At 38.6% G+C, this 23,743-nt stretch overlaps 1 protein-coding gene across 14 annotated transcripts in view; it reads right to left on the bottom strand.

The window, feature by feature from the left end:
- The window catches only part of ncor1 (nuclear receptor corepressor 1), a 111,802-nt gene that overhangs the window by 6,864 nt on the left and 81,195 nt on the right, over positions 1-23,743 (bottom strand). For 8 of the 14 annotated variants that reach the window (XM_082168953.1, XM_082168965.1, XM_082168961.1 and 5 more), the window contains 19 exons: positions 22,807-23,269; positions 22,021-22,213; positions 21,399-21,582; positions 18,213-18,377; positions 13,959-14,110; positions 13,620-13,740; positions 13,355-13,450; positions 13,122-13,207; positions 12,869-13,037; positions 12,379-12,498; positions 12,192-12,272; positions 11,688-11,914; positions 10,344-10,665; positions 9,989-10,219; positions 9,102-9,302; positions 8,257-8,406; positions 3,005-3,148; positions 2,743-2,884; positions 1,207-1,679 (listed from right to left, as the gene is read on the bottom strand). In XM_082168953.1, coding sequence (XP_082025079.1) covers positions 1,207-1,679; positions 2,743-2,884; positions 3,005-3,148; positions 8,257-8,406; positions 9,102-9,302; positions 9,989-10,219; positions 10,344-10,665; positions 11,688-11,914; positions 12,192-12,272; positions 12,379-12,498; positions 12,869-13,037; positions 13,122-13,207; positions 13,355-13,450; positions 13,620-13,740; positions 13,959-14,110; positions 18,213-18,377; positions 21,399-21,582; positions 22,021-22,213; positions 22,807-23,269 — 3,720 coding nt within the window. The remainder of the gene's footprint in view (positions 1-1,206; positions 1,680-2,742; positions 2,885-3,004; positions 3,149-8,256; positions 8,407-9,101; positions 9,303-9,988; positions 10,220-10,343; positions 10,666-11,687; positions 11,915-12,191; positions 12,273-12,378; positions 12,499-12,868; positions 13,038-13,121; positions 13,208-13,354; positions 13,451-13,619; positions 13,741-13,958; positions 14,111-18,212; positions 18,378-21,398; positions 21,583-22,020; positions 22,214-22,806; positions 23,270-23,743) is intronic. The other 6 variants (XM_082168963.1, XM_082168958.1, XM_082168964.1 and 3 more) reach the window with 3 other exon arrangements.

Raw genomic sequence — 23,743 nt, 5'->3', positions numbered from 1 at the left:
GACATGCAAACATGCTGTTATAGCCTTGTAAGTAAATAAAGCTTGTTTGTTAGTAAGAGAGGGTGTGCCACCTACACCTTTAGCACACTGTTTTCAACCTACTTCCAAATACACCCCCTGGGGGGTATTTTGCTACTGTGGTACCACCATCAAAACGAACAGAAATGCATCAAAAAGGCACATTTGTTATAAATAAACTCTGTTGTCATAATTAAAATCTGTTAATATCTATGTGAATATTTTAAGCTGAAGTGTGTTTTGGCAACACCATGCCCATGTGGCATAAAAACTGAGTAAATTACAAAGTAGTTGGCACTGAAGCATCCTTCTAGCAGACTTTATAGTAAAACAGAAAGAGAACAAATTTCATTCCCGTGGTAAGAACTACACTCCCTATAATGGAATTACCCTGTCAAATCTGAGGTCAGAGGTTTGTCACTGTTATCAGTATCAATTCCAGCTGGATCACAGGTTGTGCTTTCTAGGTTTCCTAAGACTATTAGGTCTCATGGCCTCAATGGCTCTGGTCATCCCATTAGGTGTCCTGTTAATGCCTTCTGTTAGTAAATCCCTAAGTTCTTACAAGTTGTCTAATTTCTTGAATCATTCTTTTGCCTCTGAGCATGATATAAAGATGTCTACGACCTTGTGCTCAACTATCACAAATCTAGCTTATGGTGAGACTCTGTTGAAGTGACTGCGGCAATTGCTTCCTGTTTGCTCTGCTTTGTAGTATGTACATTACTTTTAAACGTTGAAAAGTTTGGGGTCGGTAAGAATTTTGTTTTTGAAATAAATTAATACTTTTATTTAGCAAGGATACATTAAATGGATCAAAACACTGTAAAGGCATGTATAATGTTACAACATATTTCTATGTCCAATAATTGCTGTTTTGAACTTTATCAAATAATCCCTTTTCACGGTTTCCAGAAAAATATTAGGCATCCCAACTGTTTTCAACATTGATAATAAGAAATGTCTCTTGAGCAGCAAATAATCATATTAGAATTATTTCTGAAGGATCACATAAGAGACTTCTGTCAAAAATATAAAAAAATATTATTGATCCCAAACTTTTGAACGTTAGTGTAAATTTGAGCTATGAACTGTGAAGAGTTACGTGACTACTGGTTTCAATACATTGATTATCATTATTACACAAAATTAATTATTATTAAACTTTGTCTATCTGATGACACTCACTGCTGCTGGAGGAGTCAGAGCTCTGTGAGCCTCTCTCACGGGAATCCTTATCTGGGGCAATCTGGCGTGTGATGATGACATCAATGAAGTTTGCAGCAGTTATGGTGGTCTTCCCATGCGTGCGCAGCTCCTCCTCCATGCGTGACTTTGTGGGTGGGGCTTTCTCTTTGCTCCCTGCAGCTCCTCCACCCTCTGCATACACAGGATGGGAAGGTTTCCCACCAGGAAGTGACACGTCCCCATATGGCGATTGCATGGAACGACGCTCCACCTCCTGTGACTCCTGTACTGCCCGCCGTGATGACATCATGTCATCATCCCGGGAGCTACTGTTATTATGCTTGCTCTCCTTGACTTTCGCAACATCCATCTGCGGGGCAGAGGCAGCAGCGTCCACCAGGGCGGCGAGGGCGTCAGCTGCATTGTTGTATCGGGAGTTGGCTTGAGCTGCAGATGCTTGAGAGGGCATTTGCCTGGACAAGCAAAAGTTGCAAGGTTAATAGAGAAAAACGTATTTTATAATCTACAAATCAACAATTACATAAAAAATAAGAACAAAAAAATTTAATAATAAAAACAAATAAAATATAAATTATTTAAATATATAATAAAAAATATATAAAAGCTCATACAAATTAATATACTAATAATATAATACAAGTTATTGCAATCATATCATTTATTTATAAAGCACATTAAAACTGCACATGCAGACCAAAGTGCTTTACAATCACCATGCAAACAATAAAACTAAAAAACTAAATAAAATGAACCATAAAAGTAGCACTTAAAAACAGCCACTCGAGTAAGGCCAAAATTGGAGAGATATAATCACTCTCGTAAGCACTCAAACGCAGCCAGGCTGGCGTGTTTGGAATTCATTTCAATTATAAAATAGAGGCCTGACAGGACACTACATAAAGCCAAACACAACAAGAGTGAATAAAAAACAAGACAATTATCTTCTGGTTTCAAAGGAAGATAAATTTGTGTATTGTCGGCATAAAAGTGCCATATTTAAAAATAAAATAATATAAATAATCAAGCCCAGAGGAAGCATATACAAAAAGAATAAAATAGGCTCAATAACAGAACCCTGAGGTACCCCACAGGTAATAGGTGCTGATAATGAAAATGTACCAAGCTTCACCGAACTTTATCTGTTCTATAGATAAGGAATGAACCACTTTAAAACCAACCAAATGTAAAAATCTGGGCTGCAGAGTTACCCGAATCTGATTATGTGACGGTCATTCACGACTCGTACAAGATTTCTGTGCTGTGACCCGCCCTAAAACCTGATCAAAATTGGTCTTAAACCTCATTCTACCCTAAAAACAACATTAACTGTTCAAGAACTACCTTTTCTAAAAAAAATTAAGATGCAAGGTAGCTTTGAAATGGGCCGATAGATCTCCAATTCTACAATAAAAGTTAATAAGTTAATATAATACAAAAAAGTGAATGTGTGCATAATACATTTTAGTAATGAACTAATTTATTAGGCTGATGTCATGAATAGTGTGTATTGCTCACATGAGTGGGGTAATGACGCTCTTGGTGTTGGTGCCCTGGAAGATGCTCGGCCGCTGCTGGAGGACGCCCTCTTGTGATCGCACAGAGGGTGAGGCGGAACGCAGGGAACTACGGCTGCCTGGTCGCCCAGGCTGTTCAGGACCTGCAACATAAACAGTGATAAGTCCTGAGAAAACTGTCAGAATAGCTCAGTTTGTTAAGATGGAGCAGAATGGATTATTATTGGTGCCATTATTTCCTTTTATGTGTCAATTATTCTTACCTCCACGCATATATTCTACAGCGGCGCGTTCCCGTTCTCTCTGATCTCTCTCTCGCTCCCGTTCTCTTTCCCTCTCCCTCTCACGTTCCTTCTCTCGCTCCCTCTCCACAATGGCTGCATTGGCACTATGATGGGCAGGATGTCCTGTGGGGAGTGAAGAACAGGCAACACATAAACAAACAGGAGTTACAATCAAACGGGCCCTTTACATTTGCTGTAGTTTGATGGGGCCAGCTGTGTTACTGTAAGGGATAGAAGACAGATTCATGATTTCAGTGATGCGAAATTATTGTGTGGATATATAAATGCATATAAATAACTCTGGCATTATCTATTCCAGTGGTTCCCAAACTTTTTAGAGTGGTGTACCTCGAAGCATTTAATATCCTTCTGCATACCCTCTCTTCCACTTACACTGCTGTGTCACACTTTTCCCATTAAGGTACAATATTTGCCCCCTTAAATAGATTTTCAGGTGCATTTATTCCCCTTTATGAAGACAAAGTTTTTCTAACCCTATAAAATGTATGTGTCATGTTTGTCAAATTCTGAAAATTCCATTTATTTAATTAATTGATTGCTTTATTTATTATAACTAAATCAATAATTTCAATTAAATGAAATCAACAAAAGCCATCTTTCCACTGCAGTGGCAACAAGCTACATCTAGATGTATTTACACAGTTTAATGCTGCTCAGAGGTGGCCTGAATGCAATTACAATATCTCATAAAATTATTTATGCCAATAAATATTTAAGTTTAAAATATTAAACTAAAGCAAGCTACTGTCTCGATGAGTGAGTCATCGAGTCATTCATTCAGTAATGAAGCAAGTGGCTATAGTTATGAATGGGTCATTAAGTAATTTGTAACGAAACATCGAAGTGTTGGAGAAGCACAACAGTTCTGCTGTGGCTTTCACTGGAACTATTTTTTTGTTGAAAAATAGAGCAAACAATATTGACAATACTATTTACAATGTACGTCACTTTATATTACCTTTTTGTTTCTTGAACTGTTGTATAAATTCAATGTAACATTTGCAATCGTGGGTATATTTGGGAAAAATGCATTCTTGCTCGTATAATATATGATCAACATTAAAAACAAGAACTCACACAGGTATGTTTCTGTATTGAAGAGAGTTTGAATCTTTATGTACGCTCTGTGTCTATACTTGTTCTTCATTCTAGTAAGAGCAAAAGTACATTGTCGAGAATTACTGTAATGTAGTGTGATTTGCTAAGGCAGATACTCTGTATGCAATTATCATATGCACAGTGCTTGTGTGGATGCAGTCAATTTCGACCACAAAAGATGAGGTGATTTGATTGGATGTCATGTATTTTATCTTTTACAGCACTACCATTTTCCTATTTTTATACTAGGTGCGCCATTTTAGTTTTAATGTGGGGTAAAATTAAATGAACGACAAAACAGCATTTTGTTTGCGCACTCCTTCGGTCACTTCAAGTATAACAGTTTGGGAACCACTGATCTATTCAATACACTTTGACCCATTTAATATATATATTTCTGTGGAAAAGGGATAAAATACTTATATATATATATTAGGGGTGACCCCGAATAGTCGAAGATTCGATGCTTCGATAGGAGGAGCCTGATTCGACTACAGATCTCACGGTCGAATCTTCGCAGAGGTGTTATGAAACGAGGATCATGCCACTTTGGCTATATGAGGGCGCTCAATGTCTGATTTCACATAGAACTAGCTTTTATGTCAATAGGCTACGTTAATATTCAGCCTATTATGATAATGCTGTAGGCCTATATAAAAATGTGCAAAGAAAGAAGCTTTTAATAAATATTTTTTAACGTGCGTGAATAAATCCAAACACCCGTGACAGATTTAAGTTTCACTTTCAATCCGTGACCGACAGAGGAGCGTCTTCGCGGCAAGGATTTAAATCTTTAACAATGTCTGGGATAAGAAAATCTAAAGTGTGGATGTACACCATCAGAAAGGATATTCTCCAAGGCTGGATTTAGCATCGGGAAAACCATGATCGCACTTCTGCCGGCCAACGTTAACATGTTTCACGCATAGACTGGGTTCCACGTTAGAATGTATTTTATCCGCGCGCACAATTTGAAAAGACTCCAACGGACAGACAGAGTGAAAGACTTTCAGGATTTGTTCTCTCGATCAGGTACAAGTGATTTCAAAACTTTTCAGCCGGTTCTAATTTTATTTTTGGATGCTGTGAAAATTTTTTGCTAAAAAGACTGCCTCTCCAGTTTAGCATTTATTGTTGTTTTGCAGTTAAAAAGACAAAGTTGAAAATTCTGGCTACTAGGCTATCGTTATTTTAATCATTTCTTTATTTTTATTTATTAATCTGTCAGGGTTATCTAATCTAACTATTTGTGGCTTGTGTTTTGAATATATGTTCCCCTGCACTTTAGGCATTTTGCACACATTTGCTCCTCATCCTGTGACTTGATTCTGATTTTATTTCGTTTTGTATTTTTATTTATTAGAAAGGTATATTCTGTTCTAATTTAATTTAGTAAATTAATTGTTTATTTTTTCGGTGTATCGATGTTGTGCTGTAGGCTGGCCTGCTCGCACAGGTAATTTAGCCGAATTAATTTGATTTGCATGTGAAATGCAAATCTGCAGTGTGGCCTTTCTGGAGTTATTTATTTTATTTCTTAGTTTTATTGATCAAAAATGTTTTTATACATTTTCTTCTATATCTTTGTGTGATTTTCTGTACATCGCGGCTTTGAAACGTTAAAGCCCCGCCCCCAGCCCCACCCCCATACACGATTCATTCGACTATTAGTCGACTATAGGCAAGACATGACGATTCTGATTCGACTATGAAAATCCATAGTCGGGGACAGCCCTAATATATATATATTATATATATATAAGTATTTTATCCCTTTTCCACAGAAATGGTGCCGATTCCTGTGGGTGGGCGGAGAAACAATGACATAACTAACAATTTAACTACAAAACCTGCTCACAAACAAACATGCTTCATCGTTGTCTTTGTTTAAAAGTCTTAGAAGAATTTCCAAAGAATATTTAAGCTGTGTCCCAAATGACGCACTTTACACTATGCACTTATACACTATGTACTCAACCGTGTAGTGCATGAACTTCAGAAGTTTATTTTGCCTTTCAACATCGGAGTCTGATAGTCCCTCCCCCTCCATAAGTAATTAAAGCTGCGACAGTTGAGTGCATGAAGTGTCCAAAACGTTCCACACTTTGTTTTTTCGGTTAAATAAGTGCATCATCCGGGTACTTAAAGTGCACTTTTTCTTTTTAGAATTTTCAGTGTGAACGCACAACTCGCACTATTTATACAACAAAATGGCATAGAATAGTGCTCAAGTATGCGATTTGGGACGCAGCTTTAGTGTCTTTATGCAATCACAAACTGCTTTTGATGTAACAGCCACATATTACAACAAATGCAATTCAGACCAATCAATGGAAACATGATATTTGTGTTAAAGAAAAATATATATTTTTTTTTTTTACACAACATACTTGGTCTGTGAAGTCACAACATCAGGTGCTTCTAGTGTTCGGGAGCTTTGTTGGTTACAATCAAGCAATCAAAGGAGCATAGCGGTGGATCTTCATTTAATATTAAGAACTTGTGTTACATGAGATGAAGACTGAACTCAATAGTTTTCTATAATTTTTTTTAAAATTTTATATAGTGCAGGTTACTCCCTATAAGTATTTTGCTATGGTGAAATGACGTGACCCAGAGTAAATGTCAGAGAGAATCCTCACGCTCATAGGCTGCTGCCTCTGTAGATACGCGAGTAGCGTAGTGTTGTTTGATGCTGCGAAGAGTGAAAATGAAAAAAACTAAACTAGTAACACTGGTATCGTGCTTTACCAGGGAAGACAACAGGAGAATCAGCACCTTTAGGGCCGAGGAAACAAAAAAAACTCTGGCAAGACAAAAAAACGACTGTAAACATTTATACAGTATTCACAAGGTGAAAGATTTGATGACAGAAAATCAGAAAATCCTGAGTAAAGATGCCAAAGAATAATAAAAAAAAAATATATATATAAAAAAAAAAAATCAAGCTTGATTTATTATTAAAGGAAAGACAGGTATTTGTATGTACCGTATGCACTCTGTATGTAAAGACTTGGACAAAGCACAAGGAATGTTAAAGATCAGCTGTTGCAGTACAACACTGACACAGACTGAGATTCAAGGAGCCATGAAATGGTTCTAAAAGCATATTCACACAGAGCAAATATATCTAGCAATTACTTTTTGTGATTACGTTCTCAGTGTGAATAGATGTTTAGACTGTTAAGGTCTACTTACCTCCAGACCACCTGCAGTCCCAAGACAAGCTTTAAATATGACACAACTGGGGCCACATTTGCCTACACTGCATGCAAAGGTGGGCAGGTGCAGGCAGTATCTCAGGGGAGGTAGATGTAGGGAAGTACTTGCAGCAATTGGGAGTTTGACACTTTCGTTGCCTTTTTAATTTCCGACTAACATCCTACATATTTCTACGTACATCTTAAGATACAATCTGTTCTAGAACATATCATGCAGACAATGATACCAGCAGTTCTCTTCGTTCTTTGTAAATGTTAATAAGCTCAACCTTACCCCTCAAAATGGTACAAAATGTGTGTCAGCACCCACATAATTCAGCAGGAAGCCTGCTAAGTTCATTAAACTGATCTGAAATCCAAGGACCAATCCAAGCGGGTGGGATATTAGTTTCCAATCTTGGGTAATTTGATAATTATGGGTTGTACAGACGTCACTACTTCTAACATTCAGGTTCAGATGGGTTAAAAAAAAATTGGAATTGGGTCAGTTGGACTCTGGACAAATTTTAATCAGGTCTGTCTGGGGCTGGGTTTTTCCTTAAAAAAAAAAAGTATTTATGCACGTCAGGTTCAGGTAAGAAGTAATTCGGTCAGGTACAGATTTTTAGGACTCGTGCTGTTTTGTGTATTTTTACACAGTCATCACAATCAATTCAGACCAACTCACAAATCAGGTGAAATGTACTTATTTTTGCCGTGACACTGTAGATTTAGTAGTAGCGCACTGACACCATAGTGGTGTAGAAAACGGCTGCAGTTAGTTTTAGGTGAAAGAAAGCATCTTTAATAAAAGAGCAGAAGCGAAGGGGCGAGTTTCTAAAGTACCACCACCACCAGGACTAGATGGGGAAGTTCAGGTGTTGGATAGGAGAGGAGGGGTGGGATCCTCACCTGGAGATATGGAGGCAGGGTTGAATGCCCTAGGAGGGAAAGGGGTCTGAGGTCCAGGGATGTAGCTGATGCGGTCCATGGAGGGGGAACCTGTCCCCCCAGGGTGAGATAACAGGATGGTAGGTGGCATCTGGGCTAGATCAATTATTCCTTTTACAGACAGAAGCAAAGGGCCAGAGGGTGAGCATCCACAACCAATCAGTTTCAACTTTACTTAAAGAGCCAACACCCTCTACTGATCTTCTAGAAGCATCTTATGACTGAAACACTAGAAGAATTAAAAAATTTGAATGAGCTCATCAATAATGTATCAAAGGAGTTCAAATTACAATAACAGGATAGGTCAGGGCTGAAAGCTGGTTTCCACAAGCTTTTCACTCCAAGCAAATTAACTAGCAACTAGAACTAGCAATGTGAAGCAATGTATTTTGTAAATTTAGACAGCAGTACCTGCTAAGGGTCTGAGGGTCAAACTCCTTCAGAATCTGCTCTATTAATAAGAAACTTCTTATGATTTTATGCAAAATAATGTCACATCAAACCCAGGTCAAAGTTTAACAGGTAAACTTGTTCCTGGATATGTTACAATAGGATGCAGAGTGAACATATGTAACTAGAAAAAAAGCCCCAGCCCTGGATTTAACAATCGAATTGAACTCAATGAATTGACAGCGTGCAAATAGAATTTGTTTAAGGGTCATTTGCTTCTGATGGTCTGGAAAAGGTTGCCACTAGTTCACACAAACACAATATCTACAGACTACATTCTTCCTTTGATCCCTTCATTCACTGTCACAAACACACACACACACACACACACACATATAGACAATCATGCCCCTTACCTCTAGCTGGTGGGTATGGGATGCCAATGGACTGTTCACGTGGTGACAGTCCCCTTGCAACATCAGGGAGTGGAATGACCCGCATCTGCTGCGAGGTGATGTAATCGTTCATAATGGTTTGCCGAGTGTTCTCCATGGTGTACAGCTGGTAAGTGTTGGGGTAACCTGTAGGTGACGGTTGCCGTTGGAACATGTACGCTGCTGAGATATACAGAGGAAAACAAGGACGAGAGGTGAAAAGACAGCTGTTCTTGTCTTGACGTCAATGGTGCGGATTTGACACAGCAGAGTCGAGCAGGAAATGCTATTACCTAATGCATGAGAGCAGGTTGAAAAACCAAAACATGATGTTTACCAATGAGATGGGAGTAGTGCTTTTAAGAGAGAGTCATTACTTAGAACAATTAATTAATTTTGTGGGTGACGCATTAACTGTTTTTTGTGCAGGCCTGTTTGTGGTTTTTCAGAACAGAACTAATTCATAATTCACTAATTTTCCAGACCTAGGAAAAGCGTAGCCACGTCTCATGCGTTCTGAGTCTGATTAAGTAATGCAGTTTAGAATGAGGTTACATCTTAGTCCAGGGATCAGATTTACAAAACAACTATGGTTGTACAATGTTTCGTATTTTGTAAAATACTTTTCCCCTTCATTGACATTAAAATGTTTGACATTCTAAATGAAATGTATAGGATCTTAATGTGAACAATTAACCCTTGCATGTTTCATTTTTTTTTTACCTCGTAATTTTTAAATCAAACCATCATAACTGAATCATCAGATGAAGATGACAGACTTTTCTCTGGTGACCTATGCTAGACTCTAATCTAATTTGTTTTCATGACTCTAGCCCCTGGATTCTGGATCCCATAATGTCTTAAATTACCTGGGTCCATGACTCTGTGGTGAAAGGCGAGGCTGGGGTCCATGTGTGGCGCCAGGTGAGTCCGGTACACCTCTCCAGGTACCACAGGTCTGTGGTGAGGGTCAAAGGGGCTGTGAGAGCCATGAGGGTCAGCCCCGGAAACAGGTGACTTGGCGGAAATACTGTCTCTCTGGGTTGGGGTCAGAGCGCTCTTCCTCTCGTGAGAAGCTGGTTTACCTGTTGTTATACTTCCTATTCAAGAAAAAAAAATCAGCAAGATGACCTGTGAAACTGACTGCTAGACGTAATCTATAGGAGCAATAAAAAGTTTTGAGTAAATAAAAAGGAGCCAAAATGAGAGATGAGGCATTCATACCCTCTTGCCCTCGCAGTAGGGGTGATCCTCTGGACATGGAGGTGCTGCTGTATGTAGGGGTTCTGCGTGCATTGCTGTCGTCATACATGCCTGGACTGAGCTGAGCTTTTCCCACTTCTGTGTGTGTGGAGCGCAGGACAGACGTAGAGTTTGTGTGTCGGACGCGCTCGGATGCCTTTACATCTTCGTACTTGGCCCTCTCGCGCTCGGCCGCCTCGATGGCAGAGTGTGAGATCTTCACTGGGCTTGTGATCAGAGATTTAACATTGTGCTTGATGGCCGACGGGTTCACAGTACTGCTCTCATACTTCAGAGGAATACCCTGCATAGATGTGGAAAACAAAACAATGCATGGTGAGAAAATTAGAGGGAGATGAAGAGAAACTGTTCTCTTAAGACATTCAAATACATCTTCCTTTTGACTGATCTGAATGTGATATGAATGTATTTTTAATGTTTTTTTTTTTAATAAGTCTCCTTAGCTCACCAAGGCTGCATTTATTTGATCAAAAATACAGAAAAAAAACCCAGTAATATTGTGAAATATGATTACAATTTTAAATAATGGATTTAAAATTGAATATACATTAAAATATAATTTATTTCTGTAATGCAAAGCCGAATTTTCAACAGTCATTACTCAAGTCTTCAGAGTCACATGATCCTTCAGGAATTACTCTAATATGCTGATTTATTATCAATGTTGGAAAAAGCTGTGCAGCTTAATATTTTTTTATAACCTGTGATACTTTTTTCAGGACTCTTTGATGAATAAGAAGTAAAAAAAAGAACAGCCTTTATTTAAAATAGAAATCTTTTGCAACAATATACACTACAGTTCAAAAAGGGCCAGTCAATTTTCTTATTTTATTTTTGAAAGAAATTAATACTTTTATTCAGCAAGGAAGTTAAATTGATAAAAAGTGATAGTTAAGATCTATATTGTTAGAAAATCACAGGTTCCAAAAAATATTAGGCTAAGTAGCACAACTGTTTCCAACACTAATAAAAACCAATTATCAAATCAGCATATAAGAATAATTTCTGAAGGATCATGTGACACTGAGGACTGGAGTAATGATGATGAAAATTCAGCTCTGCATCACAGAAATAAATTACATTTTAAAGTATCAAATAGAAAACCATTATTTTAAATTGCAATAATATTTCACAATAAAAAATGTTTCTGTATTTTTAATCAAATAAATGCAGGCTTGATGAGCATAAGAGACTTATTTCAAAAACATTAAAAATAATTGTGACCAGTACTTTCACAATAAATAAACTTTTGACCAGTACTGTACATTTCAGTGTGGGAAACAATAAAAACCTAAAATCTTGTACCTGAGCAATGGGTCCTTCCAGAACAGGAGTTTTGCGACTATCTTGGGTCTCCTTACGGGGAATCTCATGAATTGAGCGGCCCGTCGCCTTTATGGTGTTCACCCCCTCGTATGGTTTACCTTTCGTGATGCCTCCCTCAAAAGAGCGTATGGGTGGACTTTCCCTCTTGATCTGTTTACCGTACTTGGAGGCCTCATCATAGACTTCAGCAGATGTTCTTGGAGTTCCTGAAACACAGGGAGAGATAATTTAGAGATTGTATATATGTATATATAAAAGAAATAATAATTATTAATCTTAATTAAAAGTTTTCTCCTGTATATGGTTGTTTTAGCTGTCCGAAATATTTAGCATTTAAAGCAAAAGCCTAAGTTGGAACAGCATTATTATTTGAAATTATTTGATATCCTTTATATTAAAACAACTAGTCTTTAACTATAAATATTTTTTATAAAATAATTACATATTTTCAGGATCGAAGGAAGTGTGGTGGGTCAGCATTACCTTGCATGATGGATCCTGCGAGTATGGATCGATCCTTAGACTCGTGTGGACTTTCTCTCGGCAATGCTCTGCTGATCAAACCTGGCAGAGAAAAATGTCTTTAAAAACCCCCATTGGCAAACATTCTCACTTCTTCAACTCTTGTGCTTCATTCTTCTCAGAAAAAGCACATGAAAACATGACTAACCTTCATACGGTGCCGTCTCACGTGCTGGGTGTCCAGGGGACCCCTCCATGATGTCATATGTGCGCTTGAGATCGTGCCCCATCCGTGGGCTTCTAGTGCCCTCTCTAGGGTTCTTAATAGCTGTGGGAACAAAGCGAGATGGATATATTATTATAATAAAATGAACTAAAAATATCAATAGGCCATGTAAAAAAAGACTCTCTGGTAAGCTCTGGCTGTGGTGCACCATAAAAATAGAAACTCTTGTCGCACAGTTAGCAAACATGTCATTTAGCCCTTGAAATGAAGCACTTCACCATTTGACTCCACTTGTGCTGTGATTTGGGCTGGGCAATATAACATAAAAACTGTCACTTTATAACTATAACTTTTTGACAATATTCAATATAATAGAACCAAAAAGAATTTTAAAGTCATTTATCATCACAAATATAACATGAATAATATTAAACATAACCCAGTCCTACTGGGAAAAAGATTTGGCTCTGACCGTCAAAAGAGAGGATGTGTCCGCTTTTGCCTTCGTAGATGACGTGAGCTTTAGAATGGGCTTCAGCTCGGCTCTTCTCTGGGCCACTCAGGTCCTCTGTGGCCAGTTTAGCAATAGTGCCTTTCAAGAGATCCGCTGCTACACTGGACTGAGTCAGGGCAGGAGTGCCCTAGAAAGAGTGAGCGTGAGAAATACTTCACAACTATAAATGAAAATTAAACAAATACTACACAAAGGCCTATAATAAAAGTACCTGCGTAATGGAGCCACCTCTATACGTCAAGCCCTCTGGGCCTTTTCCAGGTGGCCCTCTCATGTCCTGAATCTGAATGGGTCCTCCTGGGAGCAGAGGAGAGAAAGAAAAACACCGTTCAGTTAGTGTTTGAGTTTGTAGTCAAATGTTCTGGAGCTGCTTCTATTTCACATTCATGACAGGGGATTAACTCTTTGATTTTAGTAATTTTATTGTAGATTTTATCAACTCACCTCTGACTACTCCCTCATACTGAGCTCTGGATAAGAGACCCTCTGCTTGAGCGCTCTGTCCACGTGGAGAACACTCTTCTTGCTTAATATATGACACTAAACACACACACACACACACACAAACACAACCACAACCAGGTGTTTAGAGTACATATAGACCGCATGAGGTTATCATAGCGAAACTCGACCACAAAAAGCATGACTTGAAAGACTAGTTAAGCTGAGCTTGTATTAATACTCTCCTAACCCCTCGTTTGCCTCTCACCAGGTTTGGCAGGGTCTTGCTGTCTTGGCAAGCCGAGTGAGATCGATCCTGCTGTGGTCTTGACTACCTCCGGTACGTACACAGCATGTGTTTGAGACGGAAGGTATGTTCCTGGCGTTCCCTGAAGGGCATGGGTGGAAGAAGACAAGTCAGAGTGGAATACCAGGAAAACTCCTGATCCTCTGGCCTGATCCCATTATATGTAGGAAGCATTTAAACTTAGCAGAAACACCACAAATCTTAAATAACAACCAAGCTGAATATAGGTGCTGAATAAACAAAATAAACAAATTTCATTTGTTAAATGAAAAAACAACAACAACCACCAAAAACTCTTACCTGTGAAATGGAGCCCCCCTGGATGAAGGAGGGCTTATCTGTAGGTTTGGAGGTGGGAATAAGGGGCGGAGGAGATGGAATATTGGGCGGCCTGTGGCGGGAAAACGTCATGCGGACATCTTGAGCTGCCTGGTTTGGTGCTGGCTGAAGAACTGTGAGAATAAAAAGATAAGAGAAACAAGGATTGAAAAGAGGTCTGTATTTTCACAGCGATCTTGCATATTTATGAATTAACGGCTCGTTTAAAAATTTTACCGTTCTACTGACATTTGTTAAGACATCTGCTTTAAACATTACAATATGATAACTTTCGTTAACTTTACATGAAGTAAATCCACTTCAAAAGCTAATTACTCCTGGACAGCAATGCCATAGAAATATACAGAGCGACCGCAAAAACGGAAGTTCAAAGACAATATTCTAAAGATGGCTGCGCCCTTGTTTCTCTGGCGCATAAGGTCTATACTGCGGGGATTTTGACTGCTTGAATCTGATTGGTTGACAAACGTTCTAAGGTGTGCATTTATTTTCAGGGAAACGCACGGCTAAATTAGTTCCAGGCAGGTCTTGACCGCATTACAGTTCCATATCACTTCGCCAAATGATTTCCTTTATTTCAAAGGTCTTTACAGCCCACAGAACCAAAACCCACAGAACCAAAACCCACAACGACACTGCCCGAGCAAATAAATATAGTAAACAATAGGATAAAAACAACAAATAATTTCAATGTTATTTGCCACAAAATTACGTTTTATTTATTAGTTATTATGGAAAAATGCATTTCTCTTCCTCGCGCTCTCTCTCCCACTCAAACACACACACACACAGTACGGACACACTCTCGTGTTGTCAGCACTGCTCTGACGACTTTATCAGTAAAATAGTTTAGCAAATTTAAAGCTACATGACGCTTTTCACTAGCGGGGTGCACTGCAGATAAACGTAGTTTCGATATTAGTAAACGCTGGTGCTGAACACTGTTGAGAAACGCACAGTCTGAGTTAATTCACACAGGCTCAATCTCTCTCTCTCTCTCTCTCTCTCTCTCTCTCTCTCTCTCTCTCTCTAATAACTGCATTAGACTGCTATCAGTGGCTTAAGTCTCTGTTACTAGCTCTAAAATGACGTTTTGGAATTAGCACCGGAGGCTTGGGATGAGATGCGTAAGAAATTAGTCCCATACACAAGAGCGTTTAAAGACAAATACCTGACTAATGTCTTGAGATACATCATCTGAACAATGTTATGAGGTGAAGTAACCATAGTATAAGTGGTATAATTGACTCTGGGCTGTTGAATTACTAGAAAAATAACGCACACCCGAGGTGTAACCTCAATTTATCATTATCACAGTATGCACATACTGTAACTGCATGGTTGATTTCAAATACTGTATCAACAACGTTCAGCAACGACTTTGAGAAATAACATACGGCACCTTTAAATGTAGACTCCAGCTCTCGCAAGTCAGATTCACTGCTCAATACTTCTGACCTACTACACACAACCTACCAAACTTCTGCAGGACCTGCATAAGACCTTTCACAAAACTGACCAGCTTAATATATAAGAGTCTAAAAAACAACACTCAAAATAAAGAGCTGGTTAAAAGGAAAGCTGACCCAAATGCAGAGAGCCTCAAACTAAACCCCGAATAAAGTCAGACAAAGAAAAACAGGCCAGAGTCTAATCTGAAGCTCTTAGCAAGAAGAGAATGAATTCTCTCTTCACTGCTGCTCACTAAAAGCACTTCTTTCCTTTTCACTTTCCAGACAGCCCAGTCTCTCAACTCATCTCTATTAAAATATTGAGTCGTGAACCCTTCTGTCTCCTGTAAAAAGCAGGAGCCTGTTAACTGGAGCTGAGATGATCTCTGTGGTTCTTTAGTGCAGGGTGTGATGTTCTCATGCTATAATAGCTTATCTGTATCAATTGTATGGTTCAGGATGATTCTTATGCACAAATAAGAATAATTCAGGTCTAACAGTACAGAAGTCTGCCTTGATCTTTACATGGTTCATTCTCTCGTTCAGAGCTACTGTTTTAATGCCTGTATCAGGCTGGCCATGTGATTCACTGGGGATTGGGGAATGCAGTAGAGAAGTGAAAGATTGATCAAAAGTGACAGTAAAGACTCTTAAGACCCTCTCTGAGCGCGACACGTTAAAACTAAGCGAATCGCCGGTGAACTGAGCTTTCACACTGAATGTGAAATGATTGATGGACCACTAGCAAACTACTTAAATAAATAAAAATATATATTTTATCATGTAAATATATTATTCTTTTATTAAAAAAATGAAAATAATAATTAATAACAATAATAATACTTTTTTATTTATTTATTTTAAATAAAATAATATATTTACATGATAATAAAATATATTTTTTATTTATTTAAGTAGTTTGCTATTCTTGGAGACCAGTATGTGTGATATCTCTTGTTTGTTCTGTCAATCACAGTTGCATCACCAGTAGTGGTCGTGTTATTGATGTAGCATGCAAGTAGGACACAGAGAGAAAGTTTTGTTTACCAGGTCAATAATGCAAACATCAATCATTCCGCTCAATCTAGGTCCTCACAGTAGAGGTCACTGAAGACCAAAAGTCTCGTGCCAAAGTTCGTCATGAAACCTGATCACTGTTCCCCCACATCATCACAAATCAAATAAACCTGCAGGAGCGACAGTCCTACCAAAACATTCTGTTTACTTGACGTACATTATTTTTTCTCTCCACAATTTAAACGTTCAGTGTGTTCTATAAGTGTTTGTCTCCATGAGAACGGTTTCCAAGTTGTAAGGGTAGGGCTGATAAGGGAATCAGTCACATGGACTGAGCCTCGTGAGAGCTTCAAGGTTTTCTTCAGTAAGAAACTTGCTGACCTGACTAATAACAGCTATGTATCTTACATGTTCCTCTACAACAAGTAGAAGCGGAGTCTGGTTCCTTATCAGTCTGCTAGCGAGACACTGTCTGGTTACAAGCTCCAGACAAGCATGCTAATGACTGAAATTCCAACTCGTGTACCTCTCTATATGCAGGTCTAAAACAATGAAGCAAAATACTCCATATAGCATGAATATGTATGACTTAATGAAAGTAAATACTTTTTACTGCAAAGTCAAAATCTTTAGGTCCAAACAAGAGGGACTCGAAAGTGCTCTGAACAATTAGCCCACAGGCCATCAATCAAGTCCACATCTACAATGACTCATAGTATTTAAATTTGTTTGATACATCCAAAAAAAACTTCACTGCTATTTTAGACATACAATTTTCTTATTGGTTAAAATTTTCTACATGACCTGAATTTTCCACATTTTTAATACAATTAGTATTAATTCAGCAGGATTTTTACCCAAAGCAACATCCAAATAAGGAACATTGCAAGCAATTTCAACCATATTTGAAGTACACATTACAATGCCAAGTTTCAAGCATAAAACAGATTAGTACACAAGCCAGAGCAGAAGTAAAACCCAGAACGGTAGAGAAAGAGTGAACATGTTGTTTCCACTTGTATATTAGTGAAAACAGTAATTGTGTAAAATAATATAATACAATACAATATATGTTCAAAAGTTTGGGGTCAGTAAGATTTTTTTTAAGGAAATTAATACTTTTATTCAGCAAGAACACAGTAAACTGATGAAAAGTAACAGTAAAGATTTATAATGTTACAAAACATCTATTTAATAAATGCTGTTCTTTCAAACTTTTTATTCATCAAAGAATCTTGGAAAACAATGTAATGGGTACAAAAAATTCAGCTTTGCATCACATGAACAAGTTACATTTTAAAATATATTAAAATAGAATACAGTAATTTAAAATTGTAATATTTCGTTTTTATTTATTGTATTTTTGATCAGCCTTGGTGAGCATAAGATTTTTTTTTATATATTTTTTTTCATATTGCTGACCCCAAACTTTTGAAAGGTAATATGATGTATGATATGAAATAATAAAATATTTGTCTTGAGGATTAAAAACAACAACTTTTATATGGATTTTTTTTTCACTGATATAAAACACTCGTAGATTACTTATTTTTTAGTAGACCATTTGTATGCTTTTGATTTGAATCCCTCATGTTGCTTACATCAGTGAGGGTCAGACTATCGTTCTTGTACTCAATTTGTACTCTCAATTGGTGAGTGTTCATTTTGGTGCCCATATCTGCCTGAATAAAAACAAGCTGCCTTTCTAAAAAATTGTGGCTGGATACAGGGTGCATGGACTGCTTACCTGGAGGTACACTATAGCGTGCGGCGTTACTGCCGTCGGGCTGGGGTGAGGCTTTGCTATGCTCCCGAGGAGAGAGTCTGTATGGAGAGCCAGGTCTGCCCACTCCACCATGAGATTCCTGTTCCATCAGCTTCAGATCATATGGCATGTAAGCGAACGGCTTACCTTGGGACAGGACAGAGAGGAAAGGCTATCAGATACTCACAGACATCAAGCAGACCGGCAAAGACACAAAACAATGACAAGTGCACTATCTAATTGCAGTCCCCTCTACTAGTGATCACGAAAACATCTTATTCAAACCATACTCAAAGACTCAAAGCCCCCCATACATTAAAGGACAAATCCAGTGAAAAATGAACCTAGGGGTACGGTAATTAACACATGGTTACCGAGTCGATCGTTCCCTGAGATGCGTTTTCATGATAATCGAATATAAAGTGTTTTATCTTTAAAAACAGATTAGCTCATAACAATAGTATATGGGGCACAGAGTAAGTGAAAGTAAATCGCTATTTAATACCACTAACAAGGCTCAAAATAGCACGTTAGATTTCACTATGCGTAATTCCTATCGACCAGCTCACTTAGCGCGGCGTTCGTTGCTCGACTAGTCGAGACTGTTTTCCAAGATGGATCCTGCCTGTAAACGCGTAATGTACTGTCTTTATAAAGTATCTTCTTATTAAACTGTCTGTACACTTACAAAGTTCTCAATGCTTCGGTTTGCTTGTATGGACCCTCATTATGCTACCGTGTTAGTGTGAGACTATTTTGAGCCTTGTTAGTGGTATTAACTAGCGATTTACTTTTACTTACTCTGTGCCCCATATACTATTGTTATGAGCTAATCTGTTTTTAAAGATAAAACACTTTATATTCGATTATCATGAAAACGCATCTCAGGGAACGATCGACTCGGTAACCATGTGTTAATTACCGTACCCCTAGGTTCATTTTTCACTGGATTTGTCCTTTAATCACAGGTATAGATATAGAAAGGTTAATTCAGTGCTATCACTGTAAATGCTCTGGAAAGTGAAATGTCAAGGCAGGTTTTTAGAGCTACAGTCTGTGAGAAAGAGGTCGAGCAAAACTTGGTGTTTCTAATGGATATCACTACACGAGAGTGACCTAATGTTCCTTTTGGTTGGCTGCTTCTGTCTGGCTCTATCAAAAACAGCACTGTGCTTCTTAGCTGAGAAGAGCAAAGTCCACTGTCTCTCTCCTGCGCATTTGACACCCTTCAAAAATCTGTTTTGGAGACCCATTATAAAACCGAGAGGAGGAAGAGGAAAAACAGAAAAACGTCTGTCTTTGCCGTTACTGTCTTTACTCAAAATTCTTGGCATGTAAAAACCGAGCGAAAGTGCATGGGAGGATAAAACAGAGGCACTACAGGCACATCACAATCTTTTGGTTAGGCAGTGGTCCATTTGCTTGTCTTTCTGTCTGTTTGTCTCAGGGGTGTTTTTGTAACCTCAATTTTGTATTGTTCATTGCTCTCTTCCCCTTAGAGACAGTTCTTTTGGACAGGAGATTTCACAAACTAAAAGTGACAAATGTTATTTTAGCATAGGATTAGTTTGGAGGATGGGCAATGTCATCCAAATTGGCCATGCCAGTAAGTTTTCTAGACATTATTTTTCTTTTTAAAAATTGTTTTGACCTTGTAATTAACCAAAATGTCACAACTTGATTTTCACAACAGGCTATTCACATGTGTTAATGTGAAATGTGAATGTGCCTGAAATTGAGTGAAACATGTTGAAATATGAAATATATAGGCAGATGGGCAACCTTTCCTTGCATCTAGACATGCTGAATCCGATATACGGTACTATGATACATCACGATTAATGAACATGCACAGTATTGTTATCGTGGGCACTTTAAAATACTGTGAATAATAATTTATTACAAAATATTCCGATTTTTAGAATGCATTTTAAAAAATACATTTCTATAAACCGGTTAAAATGTACAACACTGTGTGTGTGCGCTGCATCAAAGAGCCATGCGCACACTCTGATGTAAACAACCCCAACACGCTTGAGCAGCATGGCGGAACGAGTGAAGGCGCGCTGAATGAAAATACACATTCACACTCTGACAGCAGATGGCACTGATGGAACAGTAGAAATGCAGCTGTTACACTGGTAACCCCATAAACAAAGCAGCTGCGCTACTTTCTATTTCTATTTAAATGTTTTAAACAGGCATTCAGATTTTTGTATTCGCAATGGTGTTCATCACCATAGATATGTATATGTAGATGCCACATTAGACCGCTCCAGAAACGTCGGTGCGTCCGCCATCTTGGAATGTTCAGCGTGTTGTCACTCACAGTAAGAATCAATAATGCCACAACAATGCGCAGCTTCTGGTTGTGAAACCACCAAGATTTAAATTCCCTAAGAAATGGGATAACCTTTCATAGGTGAGAATGGGTTGGTTAATGTCGTGTTAGCTTAAGCCTTCGTCTTGGTACATTGTGTTAATTAAGCAAAAAAAAAAAGAAAAAAAAAAGTTTATATATATTATGCTCATCACAGCACCAAATAAGACTTAATTGGCCAATTTATTTTCAAATATGAGCTCTATTGCAAATGTGATATTGATTTTATACAAATGTTAAATAAACGTTTTTTTTTTTTTTTACATTAACCTCAACCTTATTTATGCAGTTGTAATTGTTCCAATTCAGATGCACCTTCTGTGCCCCCTCTGCAATGCAAAGATGATTTTATTGTTAGTGATTTAATTTGATTCGTAACAGCTCTATATAGTGTCTTATTATTCTAATTGTATGTAGTGATTAAATAGACATTTCTCAGGCAGTAAATGTGGATCTATTAGATGAATTTAAGGAGTGCTGGTTTGGTCTTGACTCGGTCTCGCCCTGCCTTGATCTTGTCTTGGTCTCAACACACTCTGGTCTTGGTCTCAACAAACTCTGGTCTTAGCTTGGTCTCGGTTTAGGTGGTCTTAACTACAACACTACAGGCTGTTAGCCTGTGAATCTACTCTCCAAGTATCTCAAGTGGATACTGAACAAAGAGCAAGGCAAAAAGAAAAGAAAAGACTCGGAGGGAATGCTTGCTGCTGGATTTATGGGGTTTTCTCAATTTACCACATGTGAGCGATTTTTGTGCATTCTCTCTCTCACTCCTAGGTCTGACTCACCTTCTCGGTCCAGTACAGTGGGGCTGTGGGTGGTGACTCGTGGTCTGCGATCAGACTCATTCTGGTCCAGTCTCTGTTTGTCCTCCTGCACAGACTCATGCACAGCTTTGATTTGGTGCTGGAACATAGCAAAGCCGCTCAATGGACCTCCGGGAACACCGCTGTGACCAAATGGAGCTGAAACCTAAACAAACCATTCCGTAAGAGAGAGGATTCAAATGTGGGAAAATGCTGGATTGATGTACACAAAAAAAGCTCAATTATAACATTTTAAACAATTAAACATTTACATAAAAAATGCAAAGGTGCATGACTTAATCCCATTAGTAAGTAATAGCTATTTGCTTTGCAACAAGATGCTACATTCGTATTATGTAATCTTTGTGAACGGCCAATCAGGGCCTCAATTAGATTAAATTAATTTCACAGCCACACCAAATCGCCAAAACAGACAGCCTCCAAACCGCACAACTGATCAGCCCAGAGCAACCAAACATATTCTCACTCATCATGATTTCACTGTGTGGAAAATCAATTGGCATTTGCTGATTTGTTTGCTGATTGCCGCAGAAGCAAATCACACTGCGTGATCTGCGGAGGTGGAGATGGAGGCAGGACTCACGTGGCGGGGTGGCTGGGCCCTGTCTCTGTCCAGAGGGGCATATCTGAATGCTAAGTGGGGGTAGAGGCTATGGGGACTGACCATAGGGGGGATGGTGGCGGCCCGAAGCTGCTGCATGTTGAGGAGATTGGCTGAGGACACGACCACTGACCCTGAAGCGCCCAGCATTGACGGTTTCTCCAGAGAGAAAAGTCTGCCACAGCAAGGAAGAAACGAGAGAATAAAACATATTAGCTACTGATACTGTGAGTAACAACAAAACGTCAGAAAGTGATTTTTCATTCATTCATTCATTCTATCCCCCTACTTTTGTACAATATAAAATCTTTGCACAGCTAAATATTCACTTAGGTAGGTAAATTAAAATATAAACTTTTAAAATAAAACTTTATTAAGCAAGAAATGTATTATTTATTGGCAGGCAGAATTCGTTTTCAGTTGCACAAGTAGCTCAGATTTCTATTTGGTCTGTGAATTTTTTTTTCTGTATTCAACAACAATAAGTTTAATTAATTTTTTTAAATAATAATTTACATACACAACCATGCATTCCTTGGGAATTAAACCATTGATCTCACAGGCAATAGGAATGGAGCTACCAGAATTTAAATTAAGCATTTTATATTTGAATTTATAATCGAAATGTGTACATTTATTTATAAATTTCCTATTTCACACATAATAATTATTTTTAAAATTAAAGCACCACCTTATCCATGATACTAGAAACGAATAGCAATTTATGTACAAACGCCCTATAATAAAACAGGACCAGCAATTTCTAACCTTTGTCGGTCAGGTTCAACCTCCACATCCTCATCCGCACTGCAGGTGGCGCTAGAGTCATTATCAGAGTGGTGCTGCTCCCCCTGTTTCTCCTCCTTGTCCTTGACCTCCGGTTCAGTCTTCACTTGCACCTGACCTCTTTCATTGCTGGGAGCAGTCATCTCCACATCCTGCGGTTCGCTCTTTGGATGGATTTGCATTTCATATGCCAAGTGTGCTCGTTCATCTTGAGGAAGCCCGTCTCCAGCACCTCCTTCTGGACTCTTCTCTACTTTCACCTGCAGCTCGCAGTACGGAGGCTCCTGGCCCCTGTCATCTGCCACCGGGCCTTTGCTTGCCGTGACGTCCAGGTCCGATGCGCCGTCCAGAGCTGAGTTGGGATGAGTTAGCGAGTCATAAGATTTGGAGGGGTCAGTTTGAGATGGAGAGGGCGCACTCTCTGTGTCCGAACTGTTATCGGGACCTGAGGAAAGGAGATGAAAGAGCGTATGACTGAGCCATCACATCCTCTTTAAATTCTTCATTCATCTGTGCAAAGAGGGCACAGAATATCAAATCCAATATATTTCAATCTCTGCTACAGAAACACAAAGGCAGAGAAGCAGAAAACTCGAACAACCCTGCCGTGACAGAGCAGAGATGGCATTTGAGGTCACCATCACTGCACGCGGCATCACAGCAATCAAGCTAATGCACTTCTGGACAGCAAACATCCTTTGGCTAATCACTACCTTTCCACCCTCGCCACGTGATGACACACCCTTCAGGCCCACAGGAAGTGCTACATATAAAATACTTTTGCATTCATTCTACTGTTCAACTGTTCCTGTGATTACTACATAAGTGAAAGAAGTCTCTTATGCTCACCAATTTATTTGATAAAAATACAGTAAAAACAGCAGTAGTAAAACATTTTTTTTTAATTTAAAATAACTTT

Source organism: Leuciscus leuciscus (assembly GCF_965113295.1).
Source record: "Leuciscus leuciscus genome assembly, chromosome: 5".
NCBI lineage: Eukaryota > Metazoa > Chordata > Actinopteri > Cypriniformes > Leuciscidae > Leuciscus > Leuciscus leuciscus.
Note: the sequence above shows the minus strand (reverse complement) of the source record. Positions and strands in the feature narration are given on the sequence as shown.